The 14,344-nt window shown below is 36.9% G+C and overlaps 1 protein-coding gene and 1 non-coding gene across 4 annotated transcripts in view; both read right to left on the reverse strand.

Moving 5' to 3' along the window:
• Nucleotides 1–2,274: 2,274 nt before the first annotated feature.
• Nucleotides 2,275–2,357, reverse strand: LOC132542891 (small Cajal body-specific RNA 18). The gene has a single exon (XR_009553859.1). It is a non-coding gene; the product is annotated as a small Cajal body-specific RNA 18 (non-coding RNA).
• A 2,539-nt stretch (nucleotides 2,358–4,896) lies between these two features.
• The window catches only part of LRRCC1 (leucine rich repeat and coiled-coil centrosomal protein 1), a 36,910-nt gene continuing 27,462 nt past the window's right edge, over nucleotides 4,897–14,344 (reverse strand). For all 3 annotated transcript variants that reach the window (XM_007535343.3, XM_060199421.1, XM_060199417.1), the window contains 6 exons: nucleotides 13,758–13,932; nucleotides 12,443–12,606; nucleotides 9,186–9,394; nucleotides 8,622–8,759; nucleotides 6,074–6,209; nucleotides 4,897–5,161 (listed from right to left, as the gene is read on the reverse strand). In XM_007535343.3, the coding sequence (XP_007535405.1) occupies nucleotides 5,039–5,161; nucleotides 6,074–6,209; nucleotides 8,622–8,759; nucleotides 9,186–9,394; nucleotides 12,443–12,606; nucleotides 13,758–13,932 (945 nt within the window). In that variant the 3' untranslated portion in view covers nucleotides 4,897–5,038. The remainder of the gene's footprint in view (nucleotides 5,162–6,073; nucleotides 6,210–8,621; nucleotides 8,760–9,185; nucleotides 9,395–12,442; nucleotides 12,607–13,757; nucleotides 13,933–14,344) is intronic.

The raw sequence follows: 14,344 nt of genomic DNA on the forward strand, positions 1-14,344 counted from the left end.
GAGGGATCTACTCAAGGTCTAGGCTCATCTTGTCTGTGTGGGAGTCCCAGGACTCCTTGACTAGGGCTAACTCTGCCTTCTTCTTCTTCTTCTTCTTTTTTTTTTATATAATTTATTTCTTTATTGGGGAATTAATGTTTTACATTCAATAGTAAATACAATAGTTTGTACATGCATAACATTCCCCAGATTCCCATTTAACAATACAACCCCCACTATGTCATTCATCATTTTTCATGGACCTGTATTCTCCCCACCCACGCACCCACCCCAGAGTCTTTTACTTTGGTGCCTAACTCTGCCTTTTAATAGCACTAAATGAAGGCTAGCGCTTTAACTTTTTTAAAAAAATATATTTATTTATTTAATTATGAGAAAGGTAGGAGGAAAGAAAGAACCAGACATCACTCTAGTGCATGTGCAGCCGGGGGATTGAACTCAGGACCTCAGACTTGAGAGTCCAACTCTTTATCCACTGTGTCACATCCCAGACAACTAGTGCTATAACTTTTTGAGGAAGACAACATTCATTCCAAAGCATACATTATTATTACATTATGAAGATTATTTTGGTAATTTTGAAAATTTTCAAGTTTTAAAGGTTTTTCTATGAAAAACTTGTGAGAAGCAGGTCACTTAACTTTTTTTTTTGCACTATTTTTCACAATGATAGTTTCATTTGTTTAAATTATCTGGAGGGCTGGGGAAATAGCTTTGCCATGTTCATGGATGCTACCATAGCATTCATGCTATGGCCCTTATCTTAAAAAAAATAATAAATTAGCTTGAATTCAACTAGAAAATACTAATAGCATGAATGTTAAAATGTCATAAAAACTTATGTCTATTGAACATAGTATAAATGTTATACTAGTTGCCTCCTAACTTCAGCTAGAAAAAACATCAATGGGGGCATCAGGTTGATTGAAAAAAATTTTTTTTCCTCTAGGGTTATTGCTGGGGCTCGGTGCCAGCACCACGAATCCACTGCTCCTGAAGGCCATTTTTCCCATTTTGTTGCCCTTGTTGTTCTATCATTGTTGTGGTTGTTATTGTTGTTGTTGTTGGACAGGACAGAGAGAAATGGAGAGAGGAGGGTAAGACAATGGGGGAGTGAAAGAGAGACACCTGGAGACCAGATTCACTGCCCATGAAGTGATTCCCCTACAGGTGGGGAGCCGGGGGCTCTAACCAGGATTCTTATGTAGGTCCTTGCGCTTTGCGCCATGAGTGCTTATCCCGCTGCGTTACTGCCCGACTCTGCAGGTAGCTATCCCCCCAAAAAAACTTATGTCTCTCTCTCTCTCTCTCTTTTTAAAAAGTATTTTATTTATTTTTGATAGAGATGCAGAGAGAAAGACACAGAGAGACACCAGAGCACTGCACAGCTCTGGTTTATGGTGGTACAGGGGATTAAACCTTGGAGCCTCAGACATGAGTCTCTTTGCATAACCATTATGCTATCTACCCCTGCCCTCAATTTATGTCTCTATCTAATAAATAAATAGTTAAAAAAGCATCTATGATGATTAAATGGACAAGTTTTTGGTTCCAAACTTCAGAGATCAAAACTGCATTTGATATTAGAACTCAACTTAGGGATCTGCATATCCCCCACAATTTCAAGTAAATCTTATGTGCATTGCCACATTTTTGAGAGACACAACAATAAAAAATAGTGAAGTTACCCACTTTTATGAGCAGTGAAGCAGTTCTGCAGGTCTCTCCTGTCTCTATCACTTAAATTTTTATTTATTTGTTATTGGATAGAGACAGAGAGAAATTGAGAGGGGAGGGGAAGATAGAGAGGGAGACAGCCCGCTTCACCACTCATTGAAACTTTCCCCCTCCAGGTGGGGATCAGAGGTTTGAACTCGGATCCTTCCACACTGTAGTGTGCACTCCTGACCAGGTGCACTACCACCTGGTTCCCCATTCCAAAATTTACACCTATAAGCATTGACTTTTGCACTGTCTAGGTTGAAAAAAAAAATCCTGTGGTCTGGGAGGTGGTGCAGTGGTAAAGCTTTGAACTGTAGAGCATGAGGTTGCGAGTTCAATCCCTGGCAGCACATGTGCCAGAGTGATGTCTGGTTCTTTCTTTCTCCTCCTATCTTTCTCATAAAGTAAATAAAATCTTAAATTAAAAAATTTCTAGAGTCAGAAGATTACTCAGGCCCATGTGATGTCAGGAGTCAAACTCAGGACCTTATGCTTGTGATTCCTACACTTTATCCACCATTCTACTTGCCAGGCTACTGTTTCTTCTTTATGCTGCATCAGTTTCTTCTCAGAACACACTCTATCACCTGGTTCCCAGAATTCACACTGCATAGTGGTTTCATCATCATCAACTAGGGATCACAGATGAGTTTAATGTAAATATTTACACATGCTTCTGTTTCCAGTATTTTTCATTTCTGTTGATATCACTGTCTGGTATCACTTCCCCTCAGTCACTGGCAATAACTTCCTGCCTTCCTTGGTTTGATTGGCTTTATTTTTCAGGATATTTTCTCGTATAAAGAATTCTTAGTTGACAGTTCTTTTTACTCTAGTACCTCAGTTATGTCACTTATTGCCTTCTGATAGTCTCTGACAAGAAATCAACTGTTATTTGTATGTATACGTCAAGAGCCATTTTCTTGCTCCTCTCAAGATTTTGTACCAGTTTGAGCGCAGGGTAGGTGTGGTTCTGTGTTTAACCAGTTGTTTGCTCTTGTTAATTTTAAATATATATATATATATCTCTTTTATTTATGGGGTAGAGGTAGGCAGAAATTGAGAGGCAGGAAGAGACACCTGCAGCACTGCTTTACCACATGCAAAGCTCCCCCCCCCCCAGGTAGGGACTGGGTGCTCAAACCTAGGTCCCTGTGCATTGTGTGTGCGTTCAACCAGGTATACCCCTACCCAGCCCCCTTTAACCAGAGTTTTAATGAAGTTCTTGGGTTTTTAAGTTAATCTTTTTTTTTTATTTAACATTTTATTTATTAATAACAAAGACAGGAGGAGAGAGAATCACATCATTCTGGTACATGTGCTGCCGGGACTGAATTTGGGACCTCATGTTTTTATCTACTGCGCCACCTGCCGGACCTCTGCAAGTTAATCTTTTCCAGTCCCATTTAGGGTCTCCGTCCGTATTTTCCAAATGTTTCTAAGTGCCCTTGCATCACCTCCCTCCCATTTCCCATAATTCATGTTTGACGCTGTCCTACAGATTTCAGTATAAAGCCTTCTTATAATGTAATGGAACTCTCACTTTTACAAGTTTTTATGTCTTTGAGTTCACATTAATTTTTAAAAAATATTTTATTTTATTCATGAGAAATGATAGGAGAGAAAGAACCAGACATCACTCTGGCACATGTGCTGCCAGGGATTGAACTCGGCACCTCATGCTTGAGAGTCCAAAGCCTTACCCACTGCGCCACCTCCCGGACTAGCACATTAATTTCTAAAATTAGTGACTTGGTTACAAATAATGTATTATACTCATTTCTTTTAGAAATAATAAGCAGGACAGTATTTAGATTTCTGTTCTGCATACACAGGAACAGAGATGACAAAAGTCAATAGCAATAAATGACCTAGCATAAAATGAAAAACTATTTTCAGTTATAAGATCAGAAGTCTCTTCATAAGCTAGAATTAAGAGAAAATGAGGCTAGAACACTAATGTTCCTCCTGCAAAAGAGACATGGCTTCTAAAACCGTAAATGCCATCTTTAATGAAAAGAGTCACATGCATTATAAAAAAGGGGGGCGGTCAGGAGTAATGTGGAGATGCCTTCATATGCTTTAAGATTTTCGCCTCTTGTGCAAATTCCAAATACTTTTTGGATATATATATATATATATCTATATATATATATATATATAGATATATATATGTATGTATTCCTCCAGGGTTATTGTTGGGGCTCGGTGCCTGCACCACGAATCCACTGCTCCTGGAGGCTAGTTTTTCCCCCTTTTACTGCCTTTTTTTAAAAAAAAAACTATTGTTGTGGTTATTATTGTCATTATTGATGTTATTGTTGTTGGATAGGACAGGAGGGGAAGACAGTGAGGGGGAGAGAAAGACACCTGCATATCTGCTTCACCACCTGTGAGGCAACTCCCCTGCAGGTGGGGAGCCGGGGGCTCGAACTGGGATCCTTACACCTGTCCTTGTGCTTTGAGCCATGTGAGCTTAACTCGCTGCGCTACCACCAAACCCCTTTGGCTATGCTTATCTTTTGTGGATTTGAAAAAACCAACAGGGCTACATCAACAATAGGACAACCAATAAATTAGTTCTTCATCAACACAATCATAACTAGTCAAAATAGTTCTTATTTTTTCCTCTTCCCAAAGAACCTCTCAGTTCTGACTTATGGTGATGTGGGGGATTGAACCTGGGGCCTTTAGTGCCTCAGACATTAAAGTCATTTTATATAACCATTAAGCTGTCTTCCCAGCCCCTTAATCTTAATTTTCTTTTTTTTTTACAGTTTATTTTTAAATTAAAAATATTATTAATTATATTTATTTATTGCATAGAGACAGCCAGAAATCAAGAGGGAGGGGGTAATAGAGAGGGAGAGAGATAGAGAGACACCTGCAGCCCTGCTTCACCACTGGTAAAGCTTTCCCCCTGCAGGTGGGGACCAGGGGCTTGAACCTGGGTCTTTGCGCACTGTAATACATGCGCTCAACCAGGTGCGCCACCACCCGGCCCCCCAATCTTAATTTTCATTTACAGATCTGTAGGCAAATGTGTAATAACCAAATAATGGATAGCACAGAAACAAGAAAGTGTCTTAAGTCTAGTTTTGATAGGTTTTTTTCTAGTATACATAATTATCAACAATTTATTACAAAAACCTACATATACAAATAAATACTTGATCAAGTTTTTAAAAAATATAATCAAAATGAAAAGTGTAGAAAGAGACATTTCAAAGTCGTAGCAGTTACTACTGTTACAATATTTAATCATTTTTACAATAAGTCTGCTGGTCCATTTCAATTAAATTAGTTCTCAGAACCATCACAAGTCTTGCTGAATTTCATTTAGAGCACAAGCAAGTTGCTTAATTTTTAATTCCATTGCTTTTTTGTTTTTACATGTTTCTTCTAGAAGTCCACGCATTTCTTCCTCAACTTGACAAACCTAAATCAACAGACATTTTTTCATTTACATTTCTTAAAGAATATGTATGCTACAAATTCATTCTGAAAGAAGGCAGTCAAAAGTGTATTCTTAGGCATTTTTTCTTTTTTTTTTTTGGGGGGGGGGGCAACAGGATTATCACTGGGGTTGGATGCCAGCACTATGAATCCACTACTCCAGGCAACAATGGAGCCCTCCCCCACCCTCCTTTTTCCCCCTTTCTATTTTATTTGATAGTACAGAGAGAAATTAAGAGGGGGGAGGGGATAGGCCTATTCCTTCTTTTTCTTTGATAAACAAACTCCTTGAGAGTCAAGTCACTTGATCACATAAACTTAACTATAAATCTATGGAAAATTACTTTGTCTTTCCATCATTTAACTAATCTAAGAATTATCAGATTTTGGCTGCCTTCATGTTAGTTTTGGCAACACTCTTAATTAAGTTTTACTTTACTTTAACATGAGAAAGAGAGAGAGAGGGAACAAGAGAGAGTGAGACCAATGGGTTAGGGAGATAGCATAATTGCTATGGAAAAAGACTTCCATACCTGAGGCTCTGAGGTCCCATATTCAATCCCCAGCACCACCATCAGCCAGAGCTGAGCAGAGCTCTGGCCCTTCTCTGTATCTATCTCTCATTAAAACAAAACAAAACAAACAAACAAAATGCAGAGAGACCAAAGTACTCACTATTCAATTCTGGCTTGTGATGGTGCAGGGTATTGAACCTGAGATTCTCAGGCAAGAGAATCTTTTTGCATAACCCCTATGCTCTCTTCCCTGCCCTCTTCATTTATTTCCATTTGGCTATTCAACCATGATGTTGATTCTCTTTATATTATTCTCAAAGATCCAATTTATTTAGCTGTAACAATATAATATTTTACCAAAGTGAATTTTACTTACTTACTTTTAAATTGGCAGAATCAATGCATTTCTGCTTTTCATAGGCCAGATGTATTATTTCAGCTTGATGAGCCTCAACAATTGCATCTACTTGTTTTTTAAAGGCATCATCCATGCATTGTAGCTTTTCTAATGCATCCCTAAAGAGCAAAACAAAGAGCACATATCTTTATGTGAAAAAAAAAAAAATCAGGCTTTTTTCCTTCTTAAATGACAGCTCTTAACATTCACATTTTAATGGAAATCAAACTCCATTAGCAACAAAGGGCTACCTTGGGTAAATAAAGAGATGAGAAGCTCATCATCCAGCAGAATCTATTAGTAATAAAAACAGGCTACTGTAACATCAAAAAGTTAAGAATTCAAAGTTAAAAATTCTCTGGTTTCATTTATTTTTAAACTAAAAATGTGGTTTGTATAACACCTATACAGAGGCCGGGCTGTGGTGCACCTGGTTGAGCACACAGGCTATGTGGGGGTGTGGGGGCGCTTCATGAGTGAAATCGTGCTGCAGCTCTCTCTGCTTTTCTCTCCCTTTCCTCTTGACTTTTTATTTATTTATTTAAGTATTTATTTTCCCCTTTGTTGCTCTTGTTGTTTTTCATTGTTATTGTAGTTATTATTGTTGTCGTTGTTAGATAGGACAGAGAGAATGGAGAGGAGAGGAAGACAGAGGGGGAGAGAAAGACACCTGCAGACCTGCTTCACCACCTGTGAAGCGACTCCCCTGCAGGTGGGGAGTGGGGGCCTGAACTGGGATCCTTGGGCAGGTCTTTGAGCTTTGCGCCACCACGTGCACTTAACCCGCTGCGCTACCGCCTGACTTTTCTGTCTGTTAAATAAATAAAATACAAAAACATATAATAATAAAGAAACCAAGTGACTACTATCAATCTTTATTCTCTGCATGTATTTACAGTGTAATAATTTAAGATGTAATTATAGTAGGTAGGTTTGTTTATAATATGTATGTCTCTCTTCCTTACACTTTGTTTAACAGATAAAACCCTATGTTAATAAATACATTAGATTGCAGGAAAAAATAGTGCTAAAATTTCTTGAGAGAAAACATCAATTGCTTTTCATAAAATATGAAAAAATTATTAAGAAAGTGAAGTATATAATAAACATATTTTGGTTTTAGCCATAGTAAGAGAAAGCTGAACACTAGGAATGCAAGTTAAATGCCTTTCTTTTATTCCTAGCTGCAGTACTAAGTAGCCATGTGCCTTAGGGCCTGTCACAAATTCTGCATTAAAATTATTCAACTATCAAAAAAGACAATTCTGCCTGTTCTGTCAGCCTCACAGAATTGCTGCTGCTTTCATGCTCAGATAAAATAAATTTGCTAATTATAAAAAGCTATAAATATTATTTTTATTAATAATAATTTGCTTATTTCATAGAATTCCACTCTATTAAAATCAGCTGTACCAATCTCAATTACAAAGGCACAAATCTATAAAATCTGGCTTATTATTTTGCTATTAATGATAAAATAAATTCTGAAAATTGTTAGGCTTTAAGATTTCTATTAAATTTAGGAACTGTATATATAGAAAACCATGGCTTCTTTTAAAGGACTCCAAATTGCAACACTGTGGTTGGCAAGAGAAAAGAAAAAAAAAATCACAACAGCAAAGGTCCTTGTTTGTTTAAAAGCAAAATGGCAGGTGGGGTGGAGGGTAGACAGCATAATGGTTATGCAAAGAGGCTCTTGTGCCTGAGGCTCCAAAGTCCCAGGTTCAACCCCCCACCCCCAACCACCATAAGCCAGAGCTGATCAGTGCTCTGGTAAAAAAAAAAAAAAATGCAAAATGGGATAGGACCCCTTTATCAGTTAACTGTAGTATCCATCAAAGTTTGGGGGAATATAGTAACACTTTTTTATTTATACTGAATTAAAACAGAATAAGCTCTCACTTAACATTACCGAACAGGTTTTTGAAAACTCACTTTAGGTGAAACAAATAGTGAAGGGTCTTTGTATAGGTCAGTTTGTTCAGTGTAAGCTAGATTTTTTTTTTTGCGCTCATCAAGGTCATAATGAAATGATGTTACCTGAGGAAGTGTTATGTAAGACATAAAATTCCAGGTCTGCAAAGCAGTGCAGCTGGATATGCAACTTATTTTTAGTCTGTCTTTTATTCTGCTTTTATTAAAAATATTCACTTATTATTAAGAAGTATTCAAAGATTTATTTTACTTGTACATTTGAGAGTGTTTCCCACGAGAGTAAGAGCATCTGGAACACCACCCAAGTATATGTGGTGCAGGGACTGAACCAGGAGCCTCCGCATAGAACCAGTTAAGCCATTTCCCCAGCCACTTTGTCTACTTATTTTACTCATCTTAACTTTTATCTCTTTTTCTTCTTTTTATCAGAGCACTGCTCAGCTCTAGCTTATGGTGGTGTGGGACTGAACCTGGGACTTTGGAGCTTCAGGCCTGTGTCTCTGAATAACCATTATGCTATCTCCCCCACCCTTCCCTCATCCCAATTCTTTGTTTATATTTGAAAATACCCAAGCACTTTAGGACTTCATACTTACTTTTGTAGTTCAATGCTTTTGTCTCTTTCTGCCTTAAGTTTCTTTTCCTTGTTTTCAAAGTTTATTTTTGCTTCTTTTACTTGCATTTCAAGATTACACAGAAGTTCTCCTTTATCTTGCCACTTTTGACTAAGTGTACTAATTTAAAAAACAAATTAAAGTTGATTACATAAAACTGCTAAAACAGTGGTTTGGGAGATGGAGCAATGTATAAAGCATTGGACTCTCAAGTATGAGATCCCAAGTTCAATCCCCAGCAGCACATATACCAGAGTGATGTTTGGTTCTCTCTCTCCTTTCTCATTAATAAAAAAATAAAATTGCTAACACATTTCTTTTTTCTATTGCTAAGCTTTAACACCTTTTTGTTCCCAGTGGCCTTTCTCCCCTTTTCACTATGAGAAACAGAGAAGGAGAGAAAGAAAAAGTGAAGACAACACTGCTCCACTGCTCAAGAAGCTTCCATTCCACACGGAACTGGGAGCTCAATCCCCCTGGTCACTGCCTGCCACTGAGTGACCCTTCTCCCAATTCTCCTTTATTACAGCAAGTAGTGTATAATACCTGTAAGCTTTTCTAATTTCTTCAAGTTCTAATTCCTTTATTTTCAACTGGTGTTTTAGATTTTCTTTTCTTTCATTGTGTCTTTGTAGTTTCTCAAGTATGTCATCTAATTGGGAAGATTTTTCTTCAAGTTGTTCTTGAGTACATTTTTGTATTTCAGTGATCTTTTCATGCAATAATTTGATTTGTCCTTCTCTTTCCTGTAGACACTTCAATAAAAAAATCCTTTAATTAGTCCTGAATGTCTCATTTCTTAATGATATATGGCTTTAAATTAATATAAAACTGCAGATTAAGAATATGTTGATGGAAATGGGTCGGGTGGTAGCGCAGCAGGTTAAGAGCATGTGGCGCAAAGCGCAAGGACCAGCATAAGGATCCCGGTTTGAGACACTCCCCCACCTGCTGGGGAGTCACTTCTCAAATGGTGAAGCAGGTCTGCAGGTGCCTTATCTGTCTTCCCCTCCTCTATCCATTTCTCATTGTCCTATCCAACAATGACATCAAGGACAACAACAATAACTATTACAACAATAAAACAAGGGCAACAAAAAGGAATAAATACTAAAAAAAAAAAAAAAAAGAGTATGTTGATGGACTTGCAAGGCTGATGTTCCCAGCTTGATCCTCAGCACTGCCTACATCACAGTGGTGTTCTGGCTTGTTTCTCTTTACATTATGTGAAACTCTTTCTCTCAGAATACTTCAATAAAATAGACAAGTCTCTAAAAATAAATGAACTGAATGTTCACTGCATTCTAGAAAAGATTACTGAACATTTTCATCACAATAACTAATGAGCAATGCTCTTTTACAATTAATGTATTTCAAGCATGCACAGCATAATCTATGGACTTAATAACATGGTGATATATGCTTAGTTTCTGTATATGATAAAAGGTAAGCTTCAAAAGAGTTTCTTTTTTATTAATATTTTTATTAGTGATTTACAAAGTTAAAAGACAATTCCACACCGTTCCCACCACCACAGTTCTGTGTCCCCATCACCTTGCCCTAGTACAAACTGCAATAGTTCTCCTAAGGTTATAGAAAAGTGTTGTCCATCTGTCTATGTATCTAATTTTAAAAAAGCTTTATTTATAAAATGGAACAACTGACAAGACCTTAGGATAAGAGGGGTACAAGTCCCACCAATAGAAATTGGTATCCCACCTCCTCCCCTCCCCTCCCCTGATAGCGCTTCTATTCTTTAACCCTCTGGGAATATGGACCCAGGGGCATTATGGGATGCAGAAGGTCTGGCTTCTGTAATTGCTTCTTCACTGAACATGGGTGTTGACAGGTCGATCCATACTCCCAGCCTGTCTCTCTCTTTCTCTAGTGGGTTGATGGGGTTTACAGTCAACAATATTTATACACTTTCCCATATTTAGGAATTACTCTCTTCCCTGATCCAGCTTTATAGCCCTTTTTCCAGCCATGACATCATCTCCTCAGAAAATAACTTGGGTCCACCTGCATATTAGATGTCAGTCTCAGGAAAAAAACTAGTAAAGTCATGGGCCCTTTGGAATATACCTAATTTTTTTTTTTTTGGCCCCATTTTGATTCACTTCTATCATCCTGCCTTCACTTCTTTTCTAAGTCACACGTACACCTATTACTACTTCCAAGTGTCCTTCCTTTTTCCTCTTCCCTTTCAGATAAGACAAACAATGCCTAACTTCCTCCTGGTGCTTTCCAGATTCTCTTACCTTTCAGTGATGGTATAAAAACCAAAATTCCTGGTGACAAAAGTTTCTGGTTCTAGTGGAATTGGTGTTCAGAGCCCTTGGCCATCTTCCTGTAGCATTTTCCCCCTTTGTGAGTACAGACCAAAATTCCAAAGGAGTTTCCAAAAGATGAATGAGGAAAGAAAGTTCACCTGGACAGTCTGCCTGCTTTGCCCTACATGACCCAGGTTTCTAGACCAGTCCCTGCCTTCTTTCTTTCTTTCTTTCTCTCTTTATTTACCTGAAAAAGTTGATCAGAGCAGTGAACCCCCAGTAATAACAACAAAAAAGACTAAGGAAAAATATCAAATCTTAGTTAAGGTTATTCTTTTTTTCTTTTTAAAAATGTATTGATTTATTTTGGATAGACCCAGAGAGAAATTGTTAGGAAAGGGGGGGAAATAGAGACATCTGTAGCACTGTTTCACCACTTGTGAAACTTTTCCCCTGCAGTTGAAGACTGGGGGCTTGAACCTGGGACCTTGTGCACTGTAGTGGGTATGTTTTACTGGGTATGTCCTTGCCTGGCCCTGTTAGGACTATTCTTTAATTTTGTGACTATATTTCACACAAGTTAAAAAAAAACAACACCCTTTCTCAGTTAATTTTGCTCTATAAGAGAATCTCTAATAAAAGAATTGTTGAGTTCAAATTTGTACTCTATATGACTTTCAGAAAACTGAATAATTTTTATGTAAGGTACTTTTTAAAGATATGTATTTTATTTATTGATGAAAGAGGCATACAAAGAGAAAGATACAGAAATGGGGGGGGGGAGCGAGAGACCAACCAGAGCATTGCTCAGCTCTGGCTTATGGTGGTGCTGGAGACTGAATCTGGGACTCATAGCCTCAGACATGGAAGTCTTTCCTACAATGATTATGCCCTCTCCAGAGCTTTTTATGTAAGTTACTTTAAACCGGCTCTACAATGGAATAAGATGACGATGCTTTGGCAGAGGGTGAGATGTATATCTGACACTCATACATCTATCTTCAGGAAATGTAGCCTCCTGACAACAGTCCTGTAAACCAAGATCCCCTCAATAAAGTGATACTGAAGTTGGGGGGGGGGCTTTAAAATAAATGATCCTCTTACTATTCTCTATTAGATAGGCTGAGTTCAAGTACAGAGTGAGAGACTATTTTCTTTGGCAACAAGAACCAATCTTTTGCAATCTATTGACATATTTACAACTATAGGATAGTTGTGTCATAATTTTGAAAAGTGATTCAGCAAAATTAGGAAACAAAACAATGCTTTCATGGCTATTTTAAATATATAAAACACCCAATTTTCTTGCAATCTCTAACTTGTTATTTATCCATTGTCTAGTGATTTTAACATGTCATAATATTTTTCCATAAAAGTTTGAAGTAAATTAACTTCAAGTTAGTAAGTGTCATATACCACTTTTGACAACAAAGGAAAATGTATGATCTGTTTTAAATTCCATGAAAGTTGGGAATCTCTGAGATAAACATTGCCATATGTTCTTTTTCCAAAACAAAATATGAAACTTACATCCTTTAATTTTCCAATCGTTTCTGTTTGGTCTTCTATGATTTTACACTTGATTCTTAATGCGTCATTATCACGTTCACTTGCCTTTCGCAGAGAATCATTCTCTTTACATAACATTTCAATTTGCGCTTCTAGTTTTCCACGACTTTGGGCTAAAGAAGAGCCTAAGAGGCAAAAAACACCAGCAACACAATTTTAAAAGACCCACTGAAAGAATTTATATTTTATGACATATAACTTTACAATACATAGTACACTAAATAAAAAGTAAAGCTGAATAAAGACTTATGTATATGTCTTTATTAATATATATATTTATATATATTAATATGAAGGGGAAGAAAGCAAAAAGGCCTTCTAAACGTTTACAACTATTTAAAAACCTAAATCTACAAATCAAGAATAAGCAACTCAAACATGTGATATTTAATTTGCCATGTTATAGAATACAAGTATGTAAAATCAGATTAAAAATTCTTACATAGCTAATAAGCAATGCTCTTTTACAATTAATGTCTAGCTACTCATAATTTGTAAGGGCACCAGTGGATACCAGAAAACAGCATTATTATCTCTCAATTCATAATATAGTTAAAAGGTAGTGGGGCTGAGGGTCTACCTAAACCTAAAGTGGTTTTCATCAATACATTATTTAAACATTTTTCCATACATAAATACTACCAACATTTCTAGAAAAAAATGAGTATTACACACTGTACAAGTAATTTAAAATCACTGTGTAAAAATAATTATTTATAATGACATATTTAGTCGTAATGATTACCTGCTTAAAAAAATTAACAACGGGGCCAGGTAGTAGCACACTTGGTTAAGCACACACATTACAGTGCATAAGGACATAGGTTCAAGTCCCTGGTCCAGAGTCGCAGGGGGAAAGCTTTACAAGTGGTGAAGCAGTGCTGCAGCTGTCTCTCTGTCTCTTACCCTCTCTATCTCTCCTCCCTTCCCAATTTCCTCTGTCTCTATCCAATAATAAATAAATATTACAAAAATTAAAAAAAACAACCAAACTATTTAAAAAAAAAAAGAACTTAAAAAAAAGCTAACAAATTATATGGGAAGAGGACCAAAAAAAGAATCAGAGCTATAACTTCACAATTGGTATAATAAAATATTTTCTTCCCATTTCCAAAGACGAATTTCCTTACTGTTTGGTAGGCAAATGCCTATGAACCCTTCCAGATAAAGTGGCACTATTTCCTTGCTGTGTCTGGATATTAACGTTCTTTCTTTTATAATACCCAGATTTGTTGACTTATAAAAATGAACTTTTTCCAAAATTTGAGAATTTTACCCTGCAGTGCCAGTTCATGTCCCCACACTTTTCTTTCTGTCCTTAAACCATAAATTAATGATTCCTTGGCTGCTAGCTCTGAAAGCAGCTGGACTTTTTCATGCTTGAGAAGTTCTATTTGAATACTCTTCTGCTTGTCATCTTCAATCAAAATTTCAATAGTGTTGATTTGATTCTGTATATGCATTGGAAAAAGGGAGAAGTAATTACATTTACACACTTCTTTATTTTATATTTTTTCCATTTTCTAAGCAAAAGCTATTTAAGTAAATACAAAGTAAAAGTTCTTAAATTTTACATCAAATGTTAACATTTTATTAAATGTGAATGGATGTCATGGAATAATGTCAACTTTTTTTTTTAATTAATTAATTTATTTATTCCTTTTGTTGCCCTTGTTGTTTTATTGTTGTAGTTATTATTGATGTCATTGTTGTTGGATAGGACAGAGAGAAATGGAGAGAGGAGGGGAAGACAGAGAGGGGGAGAGAAAGACAGACACCTGCAGACCTGCTTCACCGCCTGTGAAGTGACTCCCCTGCAGGTGGGGAGCCGGGGGCTCGAACCGGGATCCTTCCGCTGGTCCT

The sequence above is a fragment of the Erinaceus europaeus genome, chromosome 1, assembly GCF_950295315.1.
Source record: "Erinaceus europaeus chromosome 1, mEriEur2.1, whole genome shotgun sequence".
Taxonomy (NCBI): domain Eukaryota; kingdom Metazoa; phylum Chordata; class Mammalia; order Eulipotyphla; family Erinaceidae; genus Erinaceus; species Erinaceus europaeus.